We start from the raw sequence: 17,015 nt of genomic DNA, 5'->3' as shown, positions 1-17,015 counted from the left end.
GGAGAAGTGGTATAGGCGGAAAGGCGTACAACAGACCGCAGCTGCACTCGCGACAAAAAGCGTCTCCGAGCGAGTGCCGCTTTGGAAATTCCAACGCGCAGAACTGATGAGATTGAGCGTTCTCTTCGGTGGCGAATATATCTAACCAAGGCTCTCCCCACTGCAGAAAGAGACCTTACGCCACCTACGATTTCAGACTCCATTCGAGATCCATCAAGCACCGGTGGCTGAGTTTGTCTGCCCTGGCGTTCAGAGAACCTGCCAGGTGTTGAACCACCAAGGTAATGCCTTGATGTTCCAGCCATGTCCAGAAGCGCAGAACCTCCTGACATAGGGTCCAGGACTGCACCCCGCCCTGCTTGTATCAATACCACATGGCGGTGGTGTTGTCCATGAAAACCTGCACCACACTTCTCCGGACAGAGTGAAGGAATGCCTTTCAGTGCAAGACGGATCGCCCACAGCTCCAGAAGATTGATTATGGAGCTGGGACTCTACCGGAGACCAGAGGCCTCTGATCTCTGCCTCTTCCCATGGGGCCTCCCCATCCCAGGAGGGACTCATCCGTCACCACTGTGTGCTCCGGTTGGGGAAGGGAGAGGGACCTGCCACTGACCCAATCGCGATTAATGAGCCACCACTGCAACTCTCGTGCAGCCCCCCCCCCCCCCCCCCCCCCCGAGATCTGGACATGATCGGACAGGTTGCCCTGATGCTGTGCCCACTGGAACTTCAGGTCTCACTGCAGAGCCCGCATATGTCACCTTGCATGTGTCACCAGCAGGATGCAGGAGGCCAGCAGGCCCAGAAGCCGGAGGGTCATCCTGACTGAAACCCGGGATAGAGGCTGAAAGAGCGGAATCATAGCCTGAATATCCCGGACTCGCTGCTCGGAAGGAAAAACCCGAAACCGCGTTGAGTCCAGATGAAAGGGAACTTCTGAGAGGGACTCAGGTGCGACTTCGGAACGTTGATGGAGAAGCCCAGCAAACGCAGGAGGTCGGCCGTAGTCTGGAGGGGGGTGATGACTGCCTGGAGCCCGCCTTCAACAGCCAGTCGTCGAGGTAGGGGAAGACTGACACCCCTGACCTGCGCAGATGAGCTGCGACCACCGGCATCACCTTCGTGAACACCCGAGGGGCACTTGTAGGCCGAAAGGGGGCACGGCAAACTGAAAATGCTATTGGCCCACCGTGAACCCCAAGTAACGCCTGAGGGCCGGCAGGACGGGAATGTGAAAATAAGCATCTTTCAAGTCCAACGCTACCATCCAGCCAAGACCTGAGCCATGGTCAACATCTTGAACTTCTCCTTGCGAAGGAAACGATTGACGTCCCGGAGGTTCAAGATGGGGCGCAGGCCCCCTTGTCCTTCTTGGGGACCAGAAAGTATTGGGAATAACAACCACTCCCTACTTCCTGACCGGGAACGCACTTGATGGCCCCCTTGGCCAGGAGGGCAGAGACTTCCTGAAGGAGAAGAGCCAAATGATCCCCCGAGAGCCGGTGGTACCGAGGGGGCATGGCTGGAGGGGAGGACAGAAAGGGGAGCAAGTAACCTTGGCAGATTATCTGTAACACCCACTTGTCCGAGGTAATTTCGCGCCAGTGGTGGAGGTGGTGTCCGACCCTGCCACCCACCGGCGTGGGGTGCTCCCTGAAGCTCGAATTAGGCAGGCTTAGAGGTGGAAGCAGCGGGGGTGGAGGTGGACTGACCCGCTCGCTGGTTGCCAGACCCGCCCCTGTGGAAGCCACGTCCACGGCTGCGCTGAGACTGGTTCTGCACAGGCTTAGTGGAGGAGCCTGCTTAACCTGGCAACGGAAGGAACAAAACCCAGAAGTTGCAGGGTTCTTTGTGGAAGGACCCAAAGACTTGGCCGTGGCCCGCGAGTCTTTAAAGCGCTCCAGGGCATTGTCAGCCTAGTCGCCAAAGAGGCGGGAGCCATCAGAGGGCATGTCCATAAGCGAGCCCTGGACATCGGGTGAGAACTCGGTTGACCGGAAGCAGGCATGGCGCCGCAACGCCACAGTCATGTAAATCGCCCTGCTCAACGAATCAGCGGTGTCCAGACCACACCTGATGGCAAACTTTGCTGCATCCTTGCCTTCCGCAACCGCTCGGGAAAGGACAGCCTGGACCTCCTCAGAACACTGAAGCAAGACCTCAGCTACCGAATCCCACACCGTGTGGGAGGAACGGCCCAATAAGCAGGCGATGTTAACCAACCGCAATCCCAAGCTGGCAGAAGAGAACAACCTCTTGCCATATTGGTTCAGCCGCTTAGAGTCCTTATCCGGCGAAGCCGTGGGAAAGGCACTCTGCGATGTCGAGGCCTGAATGACCAAGATCTCAGGCGTGGGGTGAGTGGTCAAGAAGGCAGGATCATCAGGCGCCGGGCGATGACACCTAGCAACGTTCTTATCCAACGGTGCCCCCGATGCCGGCTGCAACCAAGTGCCCAAGAGGACTTTGGTAAGGGCCTCGTTGAATGGGAGCATCGCTTCCGAAGACATAGCTGCCATTTGGAGCACCTCCGTAAGGAGATGGGCCACTGTAGGGAGGTCGAGATGGAGAGCCTAAGCAGCCCGACGCAGCACCATAGTGTAGGAAGCACCCTCCTCCATAGTAGGCGGAGGTGAGGCAAAACCCGGGTCAGAAGACGCAACAAGTTCACCGCATTTTGAAGGTCATCCACCCAATCCTGCTCGGAGTCACAATGCCGCGCAAGGGGGTCTTCAGAACCGTCCCAGTCCTCATCCAGCTCCGGAGTAGAAGGAGCCGGCCGGAGCCGGAGAGGGGGCAAGCGGCACCGGGAGCGGCACCAGGATCCCAGGCCACAACAAAATGGTCCGGAAACCGGGACAGGGGCGGGATAAACGGCACCCAGGGGCCGGAGTCGAAGGCAGCGCTGGGGCCAGCGGCGCTGCACCATGGCCGGATCCAAGGGCGCTGGATCCAGTGGCTCCGGGGCCGGCGCCAGAGGCGGTACCGCTGGGCCAAGAGGATCTGGACACAGGACAGCGGGGCCCTCAGGCACACTGGCGGGGGCCCGAGGCCTAAAAAGGCGGTCCATGGCAGCAAGAAACTCTTGCATCTGTTCGGGAGTCGCCGACGGACCCGGGTATAGCAGGTAGGCCGCGGGACTCCCAGGCTCTGGAGGAGCCGCAGGGGCAGAGCCCCTGTCCCCTTCATCCGCCTTCAAGGAGTGACGGATGTCGGAGAGCGAACACGCTTCTTTGACTTCATTTCATGGCGTCCCTTACCGGAATCTGAAGGTGAAGACTTCCCGTCCCGTGAGCAGTCCCGTGAACGGCCTCTAGACCCAGAGCGGCGGTGAGAGGAGTGCGATGCTTCCAGCAACTTCCAGCGCCACTCCCGCAAGGCCTTCGAGCCATGGCTCGACAGTCTCAACAGTCCCGGGAGTTATGGTCGGTCTCAAGGCAGTAGAGGCAGACATCGTGGGGGTCGCCACTGACATATTACGGCGGTATGACCCACAAGACTTAAAGCTGGGCATCCCTACGTGCACCAGGAGACAAGAGAAGGTGACAAATGTCCCAAAAAGTAGTCCAAAAATTACTGAGGTACCTGCTCAATTAGGATCTGCGCTTTCGGCGCGGAAAAAGAAAGAACTGACGTCTGCGCGCATGGGTGGCGCTTCAGTACTCTCCGTGACGTCATCTTGGCGCCTACGATGCCAGTGATGAACGCAGAGCCACAGGACGCCACCTACTGGCGCGTAGAGGTACTGCTAAGCAGAAAAACTTCCCGGATCCAGTCTGACGCCTGGGCATATTCTAAGGTAAGGAATCTATCACTAACGTGTCTCTTTCAGATGTGAGTTGTATTGCCACAGGACATTGAAGTGGGGAATACTTGATGTCTGTACCAGGTCAGACAGGTGGTCATAAGACCGTATTTTCCAACAAGTTCTGAGATTTTCTTGAACAGTCTCCATTGCATGCTGCATACGAGTCACCAGAAAGATAAAGGTTATAATTTGATGCAGAAAAAGAAGTGGTAGCCTGAAAAGTGGGATCAAACGAAAGGTTGATGTTGATTCTTGTCCTGTGGCAGAAAAACATTCCACACCACTGTGTCTAGCCCTGCTATGATGAATTGGAGACGTTGGGTGGGCACAGCCAACAATTGTTCAATTTCACTTGAGTCCAGTTAAAGCATAAGATTACTTACATCTTCAATTATCTAAAAAGGACGGTATGAAACTCAGTCTGTCAGATGTCAGGAAATACATGTATTCACAGTCTGAGAATGTGACCCGACACTACCAAATCAAAGCACAACAAACTGAAAAGTCTTAGATAATTGTTCATGTGGTACTTTCACATAGGAAGTTGGAACAAATTCACTTTGAGATCTAGTGACTACTACCACCCCTGTAGTAGTAAAGGTTGACAGTGCTGTAATGAGAATAGTTAAATTTTTTATTTCTGGATACATTTTTGGGGAAAATGTAAATCCAAGATTGAGGAGGGACCTCATCCCTTGCATATAATAACATTGTTTGTCCCTTTTAAACAACTCCACCAACTCCCTTGACTAAATCAATCATTCTGGTTCTTGTAGAGCGCGACGTGTGTGTGTGTGTGTGTGTGTGTGTGTGTGTGTGTGTGTGTGTGTGTGTCTCTCTCTCTCTCTCTCGCTCTCTCTCTGTAGGGTGCAAAGGGAATTCTGTGGTTCAGTCGAACAGCGAGGTCTTGAGGCCCTTACTGAATTGAGGTAGTGACGGTGATTGTCTCACATGTAGAGGTAGGGAGTTCCAGGTCTTTGCAGCAAGATAGAAGACAGATCTTCCTCCAGTTGAGGTCTTGTGGATCCATGGGATACTGGCCAGGGACAGTTGGCCGGAGCGGAGATGTCTGGTTGGTATGTAGAAGGAGAGGCGGTGTTTGAGGTATGCAAGTCTGGCATTGAGGAGGGCTTTGTAGGTGTGCACGAGAATCTTGAAGGTCATTCTTTGGTTGATTGGGAGCCAGTGGAGGTCTCTCAGGTAACCGGTAATGTGGCTGCGGCAAGGGATGTTCAGGAGGAGTCTGGCAGAAGCGTTTTTGATGTTTTGCAGTTTCTTTAGGAGTTTTTGGGTGCTTCTGGCTTAGAATGCGTTGCCGTAGTCGAGCCTGCTGCTGATGAGCGCATCGGTGATTGTTTTCCTGGACTTTGTGGGAATCCACTTGAAAATCTTCTGAAGCAGGCAGAGTATGGGGCAGCAAGAATCCAAGATAATGCTGAGAATTTGTGCGTGGTCTGCGGGGGGTTGAGGGGGTGAAGGGGAGAGGGGATCTGAGCGCTGCGGCCCGCCAGGAGTCATCCCAGGTAAAGGGGGCGGAAAGTAGGATGAAGACTTCGGTCTTGTCTGAGTTGAGCTTGAAAGTCATATTAAGTATCCTCACTTCATTCACAAAGGTACTTCCAAACGGAAACTCCCTGGAACAGTCTGAAGGACCACTGGTCATAGTTAATCTCTCATTACTTTTCACACCAACCCAGCCATCCTTCCTTTACATGGGTATTGTGCAGGTATGAGATTAAACTGAAAGTGAATCTGGCAACTAAGTCCATTGTGTCAAGTCTGGTCCACACAATCTCCTTAGAGGCCTCTGTTCCATACAAAAACTAGACAATGGGGACTTCACAGAGTCTGTTGACTGTGAACAGGTCTCCAACTTTCTTTAAGGCATGCAAAAGAATATTCTGGATCTAGTCACATACCTCAAGATATTTCAACAATGAGGAACTCGCACTATGAGGTATCCCTTAGTACAACATACGGATAAAGTGAGTTAAAGTAGAAGTCTCAATTAGCAAGATAAAAGTTACGTTTTCTGATCCCCATTTATAATCTATTAGCCTGTATATTTGTCAGGCAGTATGAAGCATGGTTACTTTTTTTTCTTTTTTTTGGGGGAGTTTTGTATAGTGCGAACTTGACCCAAAGGTATCAGGTATCCGAGTGTTTTACAGGAGCAACAGTTGCGTTACACAAGGACACATTTATTTATATTGTGTTTTATAGAGCGCGAACTAGACCCATGAGGGTATCAGAGCGCTTTACAGGATTGACAAGTAGTATACAAAGAACTTGGGAGGGGTGGATACATTTGGGATAAAAACAGGTCGAAACATTTGGGATAAAAGCAGGTAGATACATTTGACAAGAAACCGACGGTCTCAAATCTCGGGATGGATGCCCAGAGGTGCTGGGAGGATATCGCCCAGACACCATGGAGAAGTCATAACAGAGGGTAGCAGAAAGTCGCTGAGGTGATTGTAGTGCAAGCGTTAGGAGAGGCATTTGCCCATTTGGAAATATGTGGCCTCCATTTTAAGCGTGCCAGAGAAGGAATTCTTCTAAAGGCGGGCAGGAGCGAGTTCCATATTCTTGGTGCATGGAACCTATCGGCTTTGACAATGCATTAGTGGTGCTGCATGGCATCCCAGTGTGTGCAGCAAGGTAAAGAGTAGAAAAAACGCCTATGACACGGTTCCTATGTTTTTCATTTCATTCACCTACCAAAGTTGGATTGGGTAAAAAAACAACTAAAAAAAAAGGTTACACAAAAACCTTTACTTGTGTGAAGGGGAAATAGCAGTTACATGGAGAGCGAGTGGGGGGAGCACCATGGAATGCAAAGGTGGGGGTAGAAACCCCAAGGGTGAGTGTGGCGCAAAGCAACAGAGAGGGCACAAGGGGGGGAGCAACATGGAGGGTGGGGCAAAGTAACATATACTATTGGGGAAAGAGTAGCATGTGAGAGAGAGCAACAAAGAGTGTGGACAGGGGGTAGAGAAGTACATGAGGGAGGCAGCTGGAAAACACATTCATGCTCAGGGAGCGTTTAACCAAAAAGAACAGAGTCTAAAAGACAGCACTGGAAGTGCGCAAGTAACGAGGGCATACTGCAGGGGCGCGACAAACAAAAGAGAAAGAAGGAAAGCCCACACAAGCGAACTAATAAGCAAGCAAACAAATGAGTGACAATGAAGCAAACCAACAGGAAGCAAAGGTTCTAAACCCACCATAAGCACACAAGAGTTCTTTGTGCCGGAGGAAAGGCAGGAGAAAAATGGAAAGAGGGGAGAGAAAGGGATGGTGAATCAAAAGTGAAGGCAGATACAGAAGAGATATAAAAATGACTTGAGCCAACAAGGCTGAGAAACGGAAAAAAACAAAAAAGGACTGACAGGAGAGGGGTTAAGAGACAGATGAGAGAGACTGGACAAACTGAAAAACCAAGAGCAGAGACAGGAGGGAAAGAAAAACAGGAGAGGTAAAGGAGTGGCAGAAACAGGACGGGAAATACATGATAGGGGTGAAGAAACAGAAGGGAAGACAGGAGAAAAATGGAAAACCAGGATTGAAAAGGCAGGAGGCAGCTGAAGAACAGCAGGGAAAAAACTACAAGGCTTATATACGTAACAGTGCCATCTCTTCCAGGTCAAAAAACATGCTTTGTAATATCGTTTACAATATGAAATCGACCAGGATTGTGCACTTCGGTAGGCCATATATAGGAAAGTGACGAGCGATGAGGTGCTCTAGAACAAATGCAATAGCAACACAGTGGCGATTTGGAAAGGATTCTCAGCAGAAAAGAAGAGGAATCCTTTATGAACTGACCCTTCCAGCTGCTGGTCTGAAGGAAGGACATGTTTTTTAGTAGGCACAGGGAGATTATGTGATTTGCCCAGAATCACAGGATGTTGAGCGGTGTTGCCGAGATTCGAACCAGGTTCCCCAGAATTAAGGTCAACCGCCCTAGCCGTTAGGCTACAACTTCCCCCAATGAGGATGAGAAAGGGTGGGATTCACTATGCAAGAAGAATTGTCATTAGTAACTATCAACACAGAAGATATTCACTGGGATTTGAGGGAATTGTGGGGGGATCTGTCTACACATCTATACGAGAAAGGAATAGTGGAAATGAAGTAAACTCATAGTGGGCAATCAATGGCAATGAACATGCAACCTACCACTATGAACACAAGAAGATAAACTACCCATAACAGTATACCCTATTCAGGAAACCCATTCTAAATTTCTTCATATTCTGATGAATAGAGATCCTCCTGGGAAAGCTGAGAAAACACTGATCGCTGATGAACAACTACACGAAGGTTCTCTGCCAAAATTGGCCGCACACTAATCATTGAACATTTCCTGCAGATGAAGAATCTAGGTTTGATCCGCCGGAGTGTTTTCTTAAATTCTTCCTATGAGTAGGGAAGGTCACAGAGCCAATACTATTGGATGATTTCTGAAATATCAACGCATTTGCTACTGTTTCCATAACCATCAATCATACCTTCAGGTGCATAACAATGTGCAATATTATAATGCAGAATAAAGTCATGAAAAACAATATCCTTACAAGGACCGTAAGCAGGAGAGCTTGAATTCTGGTATCAGTCAGAACCTCTTCATCAAGAAGCACATTGGACTCCGACACAGACACTTTCCGTAAATGAGGATGCTGCTGGGGTGAGGTTATTCTCTGTGTGTCTGTGAAGGGAAAAACATGTAATTGTAATTACTGTATACGTCTATTACAGCCATAGAGTGTTCCATTTTCAACCACAATACAGCACACTATTCTAAACCAATTTTTATAGCAAGACTGAAAACAGATTACGTTCAACTAAATTCTTTTTTTACTTTTTAAAATGCATAATTGATTTATGTAACACTCCATATAAGTTTTTCTTTTTAATGACAAATGAAATACTACTTTATCACAGCAGATCAACAGTCTTTCTTTAGGCAATCTGAATGCCATCTGTCCACTCAACAAAAACATTTCGTATTTTTCAAAGTTCTAGAAACAAGTCCTCTTGTTACTCTGCGAAGCTACACAGGACTCTGCTGATTTGCATTTGTTGCATACAACCATCTTTCTGCTGTCAGACAGAAGCTTATTAAAACACGCTTATCACTACGTATCATTTAACCAGAAACTCAACATGGAAAGCCTTTTCTTATAGCTTTGGAGCTGCTAGAACGCAGACCGTAAATTTGCTGAAATTCAATGGAGATAAAATGTCAGTTGCTCTATGCTGAGGCTAGGATTCCTGGTGCCTGGAATAAGAGACGTTTTGTCACCCCAAACAGTGGCGCATAGCATGTTGCTTGCAGGGATAACCTGGCACCCTCTGCTGTTGCTGTCCAAACATGTAGCCATATAACAGGTAATGCAGAAACTTTTTATGAAATATGTATTACCCTTACTCAATGGGAAGCAACCAATTGAGTTAATTAAGATATCTACCAGTTGTACTAGATGACAACAGATAATGCGTTTAAGATTATTTCCCTACTGAATATAATACAAGAAGAAATGTGTCGAGCTATTTAGTACTTACTATTAATCATATAACAAACTGAATCAAAATAACACATTATTTATGGAAATTTTAAATAGCAAACTTGAAAACATGAAAATAAAATGCAGATTAATATTAATATCTTGGTCTCGCAGCCCTCACCAGAAAGCTGCATCCAGACTTCACGCAACACTGCAGTTCTGATACCTCTTTGTGCCCTCCATAAGCATTAATATAAACACCTCCATTACAGAGAGTAATTATTAGAGAGTACTGGACGTTTACCACTTTAACGGGCAGTTCAAACTCTCTTAGTACAAAGGTGACCCTCCACATAACATCCGCGGTTCCCCTCACAGTGAGCAAGCGTTTGGAAAAGGTAGTTTGGCTGCCAACTGCAGAATAATATATCTTTTTTAATTCTTTTTTCTTGATTTCAAGACAAAGTGAAATCACAATCAAGAAATAAGAAATTGCAACAGGCATAATACAGGCATGACATATAGTTGTATTGAGGTGAAATCATTTACGTCAAAGCTTCAAGACAGTAGATACAGTGGGCAACGCCCAGTTGGGTGTCTCCTTCATTTTAGTGGCAGTTTCGGGCTCCCCCTTCCACCCACGTCCCACAAAATAGTCTTAAACACCACAACATCCTTGGATGAATGAACAAACCACATATAAAGCGAGCAGCTGGCAGCGGGGATTCCAGACCTGAAATAACGTGAAGCCAGTGTTGGGAGAAGTTGTTAATTCCCAGAAACTTTACAGGAATTGGAGGTGGGTTTGGTAAAGTCTGTTTCGCTCACCTTCTCACTCAACAGCAGACAATAGGGTGAGGCAGGAATCGGTAGACTCAAGAATATACTGCAAAAGTCAGACCATCATGCTTGGTTGATTTTTAGCTTTTCTAAATCATTACAATCAATGAATTAAAATGGGGGCATTACGCATGCTCCCTTTGTGGTTACTTGCTGGACTCTCTGAAACATGCGGAAAGCAGAACGAGCCATAGTTGGCAATAAGTACATGGATGAAAACAGAGGTTATTGTTTTAGAAACCAGGATAATGTTAAACAAACATACGCACCATCTTCGTTCAAGAGGTTGCTATGAAACCGAAGGCAATAAAATTAAGCTCTCATCTTGATTACGTCGTTCCATGAATGGTCACCAGGTTGTGGCAAAGGAAACCCTGGTTCAACTTGCTCATTTAAACACCGTACCTCACTTTGCTCCACCTCTAAAGAACGCCCCTATCCGGGGTTAATCAACTTGATTCTTGCCAATGCCCATGTCTTCCATTTAAACAAGACAAAGAGCGGGATAGGCCAGTTACAAAAAGCGCATTAGATGGGAGTACTTTTAGTTAAGGGCTATGATAAAAGAAAGCTACTTTAGTTGTTAGACTAGCTCTTTGCCAGCTTCCAATGGATGCTAACATTCATTTTAAATGTGCCCATCTTCTTTTAATATGTAATCAAAGAATTGCTCCTGGTCATTCACAAAGCAACATCATTATTATCAATCACTTAGGCTGCTTCAATCATGCAACAAAACCTGTATCTCAAAGGGTCATATGCATGAACACATTTTCCCATAGACACAGAATGGGCAAAACCCTTTGATGCATCTGGCCCAAAGACAAACTTCAATCAATGGGAGGTTGACAACAGTATTCTAAATAATTTCTATGATTGAACTAACTACCAGGAGAACAACGTCAAGAGAGAAACTTCAACAATTTCAAATCTAAACTCAATAATTCTGTTGCACTTTCTTCCTACCAGACCTCACACAAAATTCCCAATACGCAAGCAACTACTAAACATATTGGTCATAAAGAACACATTACTTACATTCTGGTTGACAGTCTCCCTATCTGCAGACACCTCACCTATTCTATCTCCCCCACGCACCCCAATGGGTCCTTAAAAGTTGAAATAGCTGTCATACACCAATAAGGGGAAACCATGGCTCTGAGTCAACTTTGGTACCTCCTTGGATATCACATCACAGAGCCATATATGGCCTGGCCTGCCGATTGACGTAAATACCCATCCTTTTTTTCCACATCCATAAAGGGGGAGACAAGACTGACAAAACTGGCAGTATTTGAGTGCAGAAAGATAACTTGTAACCTCAATACCGAACAGCCAAAACGACTAATCAGAATGAGGAGGTAGGCGGGGCCATGAGGAATCTGCAGGTAGAGTAACCACCTGAAATATTACTACAAAAGGTAATTAACAAGTTCTTCTGATGGAATGGTCTACATGTAAATTGCTCATCTTTTGAATAGATAACCAAGCTGGGCTTCCTAATGATGTGGGCCTAAGGAGTCTATAACACCGTGAAGCCTTGCAACACAGATCTGGCAAAATGACTATCCCTGCGGACTTCAGAACAGAAGCAGCAACACCTGGTGAAGGTATGGTTTGAAGTCCATGCTGCAGCCAGAGAGATGCCAAGAACGGGAACACCACTGAACAGCGCAGGAGAGGTGGCCTTCACACTGGTGGAATGAGCCCTCAGAGGACAACTCCTTGGTAAAAGGGCAGCTGTTTTGATGAAGAGGATGATGCAGCTGGAAACTGTTCACTTCTGAACCGCCTTACACTTCTTGGGAACATGTAGTGAAGGAACAACTGATCACTGAGGTGATGCTCAACATCCATGTCAATGTAGAAACGAATGGCCTTATGAATATACAGATAGTGGAGTCGCTCCTCAGCCTTGGCGGCAGGTTGCAAAAACAATGGCAAGATAACATACAGACCATCATGAAACAGAGAAACTACCTTTGGAAGGAAGCCCTGTGTGAAGAACCAGTCTATCGGGGAAGAATGAATTAAGATTCCGGTCCCAATGTGACATAACATAAGCCTACAGAGAGAACATGTAAGACAAGTCTTTTACAAAATGCATCACAACAGGTGACTTAAAAAAGGGCGGCTGATAGAGCAAACAAAGGAAAGATCAGGCTGACATATCCGTTAACAATGGCCAATGCAAAGCCTTGCCAATAAAGATAGCACAAACACCACCACATCGGACAAAAGATCCTAGACAAGGGTTCCAAATGTTCCTCAGCACAACAAGACACAAAATGTGACTACCAGCCAGAATACACAGATTTAGTGGAGGCGTTACTAAGGTAACATCCACCAACTCCAGGGACTACTCAAAAGCACTCAAACTGCCTCTCTCACCTTCCACTCAGGAAGAGGGTTGGATAAAGACCCAGTATTCCCACTGACAGAGGATATCAGTTCTGAGCAAAACAGGAAGAGGAGGGCACAGAGATAGGCATAAGTAGTGTGATTAACACCTCCCCATGGCTATTTCAGGGTAATCAAGATCATCCGAGCGCAGTTCTGGCGCTGCTTCCTCAGATCATGAAAAATCAGATGAATGGAAGTGAGCACATAAGAAAACTATAAGTCCTATCTCAGGCAGAGCACAGCAGCATTGGTTTGTGATTGCAAACAGGCCCTCCAGAGGAATGCCACAAAGGGCAAATATGGATCAGACCACCTCTGGATTAAGACAGCACCCGCCGTTGGCAAGCTACCCACCTCTACATTCAGGGAGCTGGCCGAATGATTGACTGAGCAAAAAAAATACATTTAATAAATGTAGTGGCATAGTATTGTGTGGCACAGAACAGAGTGGCGCAGAACAGAGTGGCGGAGAACAGAGTGGCATGGTAAGAGGAGTGGCGTGTCATGGCATGGAGTGGTGAGTTGAGTGGGCTAGAGTGGAAGGGTGTAGCGTGGTGGTAAAGTGGCACTGAGTGTCAGAGTGTCGTGGAGTGGCTAAAAGTTGAGTAAAGTGGCGTGGAGTGGCATAGAGGGAGCTGTGCACAGTGGAGTAGCGTGTCGTGTCATTCAGAGGAGTGGCATAGAGTGGAGTTGAGTAGAGTGTCGTGGAGTGCAGGGAGTAGCGTGGCATGGAGTGTCGTGGAGGGAGTAGTGTGGCATGGCGGAAGAGGATTGGAGGGGCTCAGAGTAGTACAGTGGAGTGGCGTAGAGTGGAGTAGCGTGTAGAAGAGTGGAGTGACAGGGTGGAAAGTTGTGGGTGGAGTACAGTGTTTTCGAGTGGAGAGGCATGCAGTGGAAGGGAGCAAAGTGGAGAAGAGTAGGGTGGAGGGTTGTAGAGTATAGGGGAGTAGAGTGGAGTAAAGTGTCATGGAGTGTCAGAGTGGTACAAAAGGTCACAGAGTGGAGTACAGTGGAGTACCGTAAAGGGAGTTGCATGGAGTGTAGCAGAGCTTTGTGGAGTAGAGTGTCAGAGTGGAGTATAGTGGAGTGGCATGCCATGGCATGGAGTAGTGTGAAGTGAAGTGTCAGAGTGAAGTTGAAAGTTGAAGAGTGGAGTTGAATGGTAGAGTGGAGGGAAGAAGAGTGGCAGAGTAGAGGGGAGAAGAGTAGCAGAGTAGAGGGGAGAAGAGTGGCAGAGTAGAGGGGAGAAGAGTGGCAGAGTGGAGGGGAGAAGAGTGGCAGAGTGGAGGGGAGAAGAGTGGCAGAGTGGAGGGGAGAAGAGTGGCAGTGGGGAGGGGAGAAGAGTGGCAGAGGGGAGGGGAGAAGAGTGGCAGAGGGGAGGGGAGAAGAGTGGCACAGTGGAGGGAAGAAGAGTGGCACAGTGGAGGGAAGAAGAGTGGCACAGTGGATGAAGAAGAGTGGCACAGTGGATGAAGAAGAGTGGCACAGTGGATGAAGAGTGGCACAGTGGATGAAGAAGAGTGGCACAGTGGATGAAGAAGAGTGGCACAGTGGATGGAAGAAGAGTGACAGTGGATGGAAGAAGAGTGGCACAGTGGATGGGAGAAGAGTGGTGGAGGGTAGAAGAGTGGTGGAGGGTAGAAGAGTGGTGGAGGGTAGAAGAGTGGTGGAGGGGAGGAAAGGGGAGAGGAGGAGAGGGGAGGGAAGGGGAGCAGAGTGGAGGGGAGGGGGGAGTGGGAGGGGGGAGAGTGGAAGGGAGGAGAGTGGAAGGGAGGAGAGTGGAAGGGAGGAGAGTGGAAGGGAGGAGAGTGGAAGGGAGGAGAGTGGAAGGGAGGAGAGTGGAAGGGAGGAGAGTGGAAGGGAGGAGAGTGGAGGGGAAGGGAGGAGAGTGGAGGGGAAGGGAGGAGAGTGGAGGGGAAGGGAGGAGAGTGGAGAGGAAGGGAGGAGAGTGGAGGAGAGGAGTGGCAGAGTAGAGGGGAGAAGTGGCAGAAAGGAGTAGACTGGAGTGTTATACAGTGGAGTGGCATGTTAGAGTGAAGTGTCAGAGAGGTGTGAAGTGTCATAGATTGGAGTGGTGTGTCGTAGTGTGGCACACAGTGGCATAAAGTAGAGTCGAGCAGCGTGGTGCGTAGTATGCATGATGTGATAGTGCACTACCATTACAGACAACACATTTTCAATTGAAATGACCATCACATTTGCACATAGAGTTCAACTAATAAAAGTATACAACGCACAAACGATAATGTGAGCAAATGCCATCACCTAGTGTACTGATTTGTTACGATCATATTAAAATATTCCACCAAACTTCAGAATTACAAAAAAAAAAATCTTCATTTGTGCTTTCATAATTCTGATACATTCGGAAATATCTGTGAAGTTCATTTACAGACATTCAAATGTTGTGTGCTAGAAAAAAAGCCTTTACTTTCACAGCAAGATTGTCACAAAAATCCACTCACTGAAGTGAAAGAAAGAAAGGTAAACACCAAGCTCACTGGAGGACAGAGCCTGATATTTGACCTTTGCCTTTCAATACAAAGGAAATATAACACTAAACTGGAGTATACTGTTCTGTCATACCTATACAGGTTACCTACTAGAGACCTGGAAATGGCCACTGGGAGGCTCGGCTCTTAGAAGCAAATGCCTTCAGCCACCCAAAGGTGGCATGCTTCATCATTGTGTTTGTGCTAAAATACCCAACGGGCACCACAAGGGGGCACTTCGCCAGAGATCTTTTAATGATCGCCCAAAGTTGGCTGGGGAAGCTAATGTGTTCCAGTCGGTCGGTGACAAGATTGGAAACTGTAATTTAAAAGATTATAGATCTTGTAAAGCTGTCATTTTAACCCGATAGTTAATTAACCATTGACACACACTGCACATAGCAATTGACCGAGTCACATCGTTGACGTCGATGGGGCCTGTTCGAGTTTGGGAGGGTCGCTGACTTATTGAACATACACATAGTAGTTTAAGTTGTTTATACAGCTGGAATTACACATTTTCCACACAGGTGGGGATACACATACATATAGCAGGCATTCCCCCCTTTTGTTGCATAAGATTAGGTACATACAGCTAAAGGTCCTGAAGAAATGCCACTTGATAATTTTTTGGACGTACCAAGGCATGAATCATGTCGACTGAGAACCAGCGTGAAGGTGAATTCACTTGATCCTAACCCAATATACCGCAAATCCAACACTTTCTTAGAAATCAGAATGATTGTGTTTCTTACATTATTTGTAACTTGTCATAGATCTGGTTCCCTATTAAAATTATAGCTTTACAAGATCTATAGTCAATTTTTTAAATTTATTTTTGATTATACACTTTTATTGTCAATCGTGCTCACATACACAGCAGTGTGCCTACAACCATATTAGGCCGGCAGCGATACACATTCATTAATGCAGTAGGAAAAAACGTCAGCAATAGGCACAGCAGTACCATTCAGGTGCATCCAACATCCAAAACAGTAAAGTATTAGCCAAATTCTGTCGGGCCTAAGAGCCAGCCAACCGGTACCCAGGTGGTAATCAGTGGAAACATATTTCGTGGAATAGTACAAACCCCATAAAGGTCAATACAGCATGCGAGAGAGCATCACAGTAACAGTCTGACACAAAGCGCATTAGCGTCCCCCTAATGTAGTGGTACCGCAGGATTAGTGTATAACAGCTTAGCTAAAGAAAGATTATCATTACATTGCAGAATATCTATCAGGCGCGATCCCGCAGATCAGCCTTCTCTGCATAGTCGTATAGGTACGCAGATACATCGGCCGGTCAGTAACCTCTACATCCAATAGGTCGACGGCAGCGCGGGCCACCGACATTTCACCCTCTTCGCCCCACGCCCATAAATAGCATACATATCTATTCCGAGTCTGCTGTTGGGGGCACGTCGATATCATCAGCACCTTCCACTCCTTGCTTTGTAGTTAGGAGAAGGTATGTCTGCAGTGGACCCCAAATGTCAGCCGGCCTAGAGGTCAGAGGCAGGAGTTCCGAGAAAATTCCATATTGCTCCTGACAGTATAACATATCCCGTAACCAATCTTTGAATTTAGGGGCCCGACCCCGACCCCACCTAGAGGCCAGGTGTCGTCTTGCCAACAACAATGCAACATTAGTGTATTTCCGAACAGTCCGCGCTATCTGTGCGCTGTAACCTAGTAGGAACAACAGCGGATCTAGGTCCAATGTGACCCCTATCATAAGGGAAATGCCCTCACATACCTGGGACCAATACTCCTGCACCTGCGGACAGTCCCATGCCAAGTGGAGGAAGTCCGCCCCTCCCTGTCCGCATCTCTCGCATCTATCCGAGTCAGCCAAGCCGAATCTGACCTTACAGGTGTGTAATACAACCTATGGAGGAACTTGTAATGTATAATTTTGAAGCGACAGCTGGACATCATTGCACCCGATAGGTCACAA

The 17,015-nt window shown here is 47.6% G+C and overlaps 1 protein-coding gene across 8 annotated transcripts in view; it reads right to left on the bottom strand.

Moving 5' to 3' along the window:
* Nucleotides 1-17,015, bottom strand: part of NF1 (neurofibromin 1) — a 2,143,703-nt gene that overhangs the window by 340,486 nt on the left and 1,786,202 nt on the right. For all 8 annotated transcript variants that reach the window (XM_078679713.1, XM_078679719.1, XM_078679717.1 and 5 more), the window contains one exon: nt 8,392-8,522. In XM_078679713.1, coding sequence (XP_078535839.1) covers nt 8,392-8,522 — 131 coding nt within the window. The remainder of the gene's footprint in view (nt 1-8,391; nt 8,523-17,015) is intronic.

This window comes from Lissotriton helveticus, chromosome 3_1, assembly GCF_964261635.1.
Source record: "Lissotriton helveticus chromosome 3_1, aLisHel1.1, whole genome shotgun sequence".
Classification (NCBI taxonomy): Eukaryota; Metazoa; Chordata; class Amphibia; order Caudata; family Salamandridae; genus Lissotriton; species Lissotriton helveticus.
The sequence above is the reverse complement of the archived record's forward strand: the minus strand, read 5'-3'. Positions and strand labels throughout refer to the sequence as shown.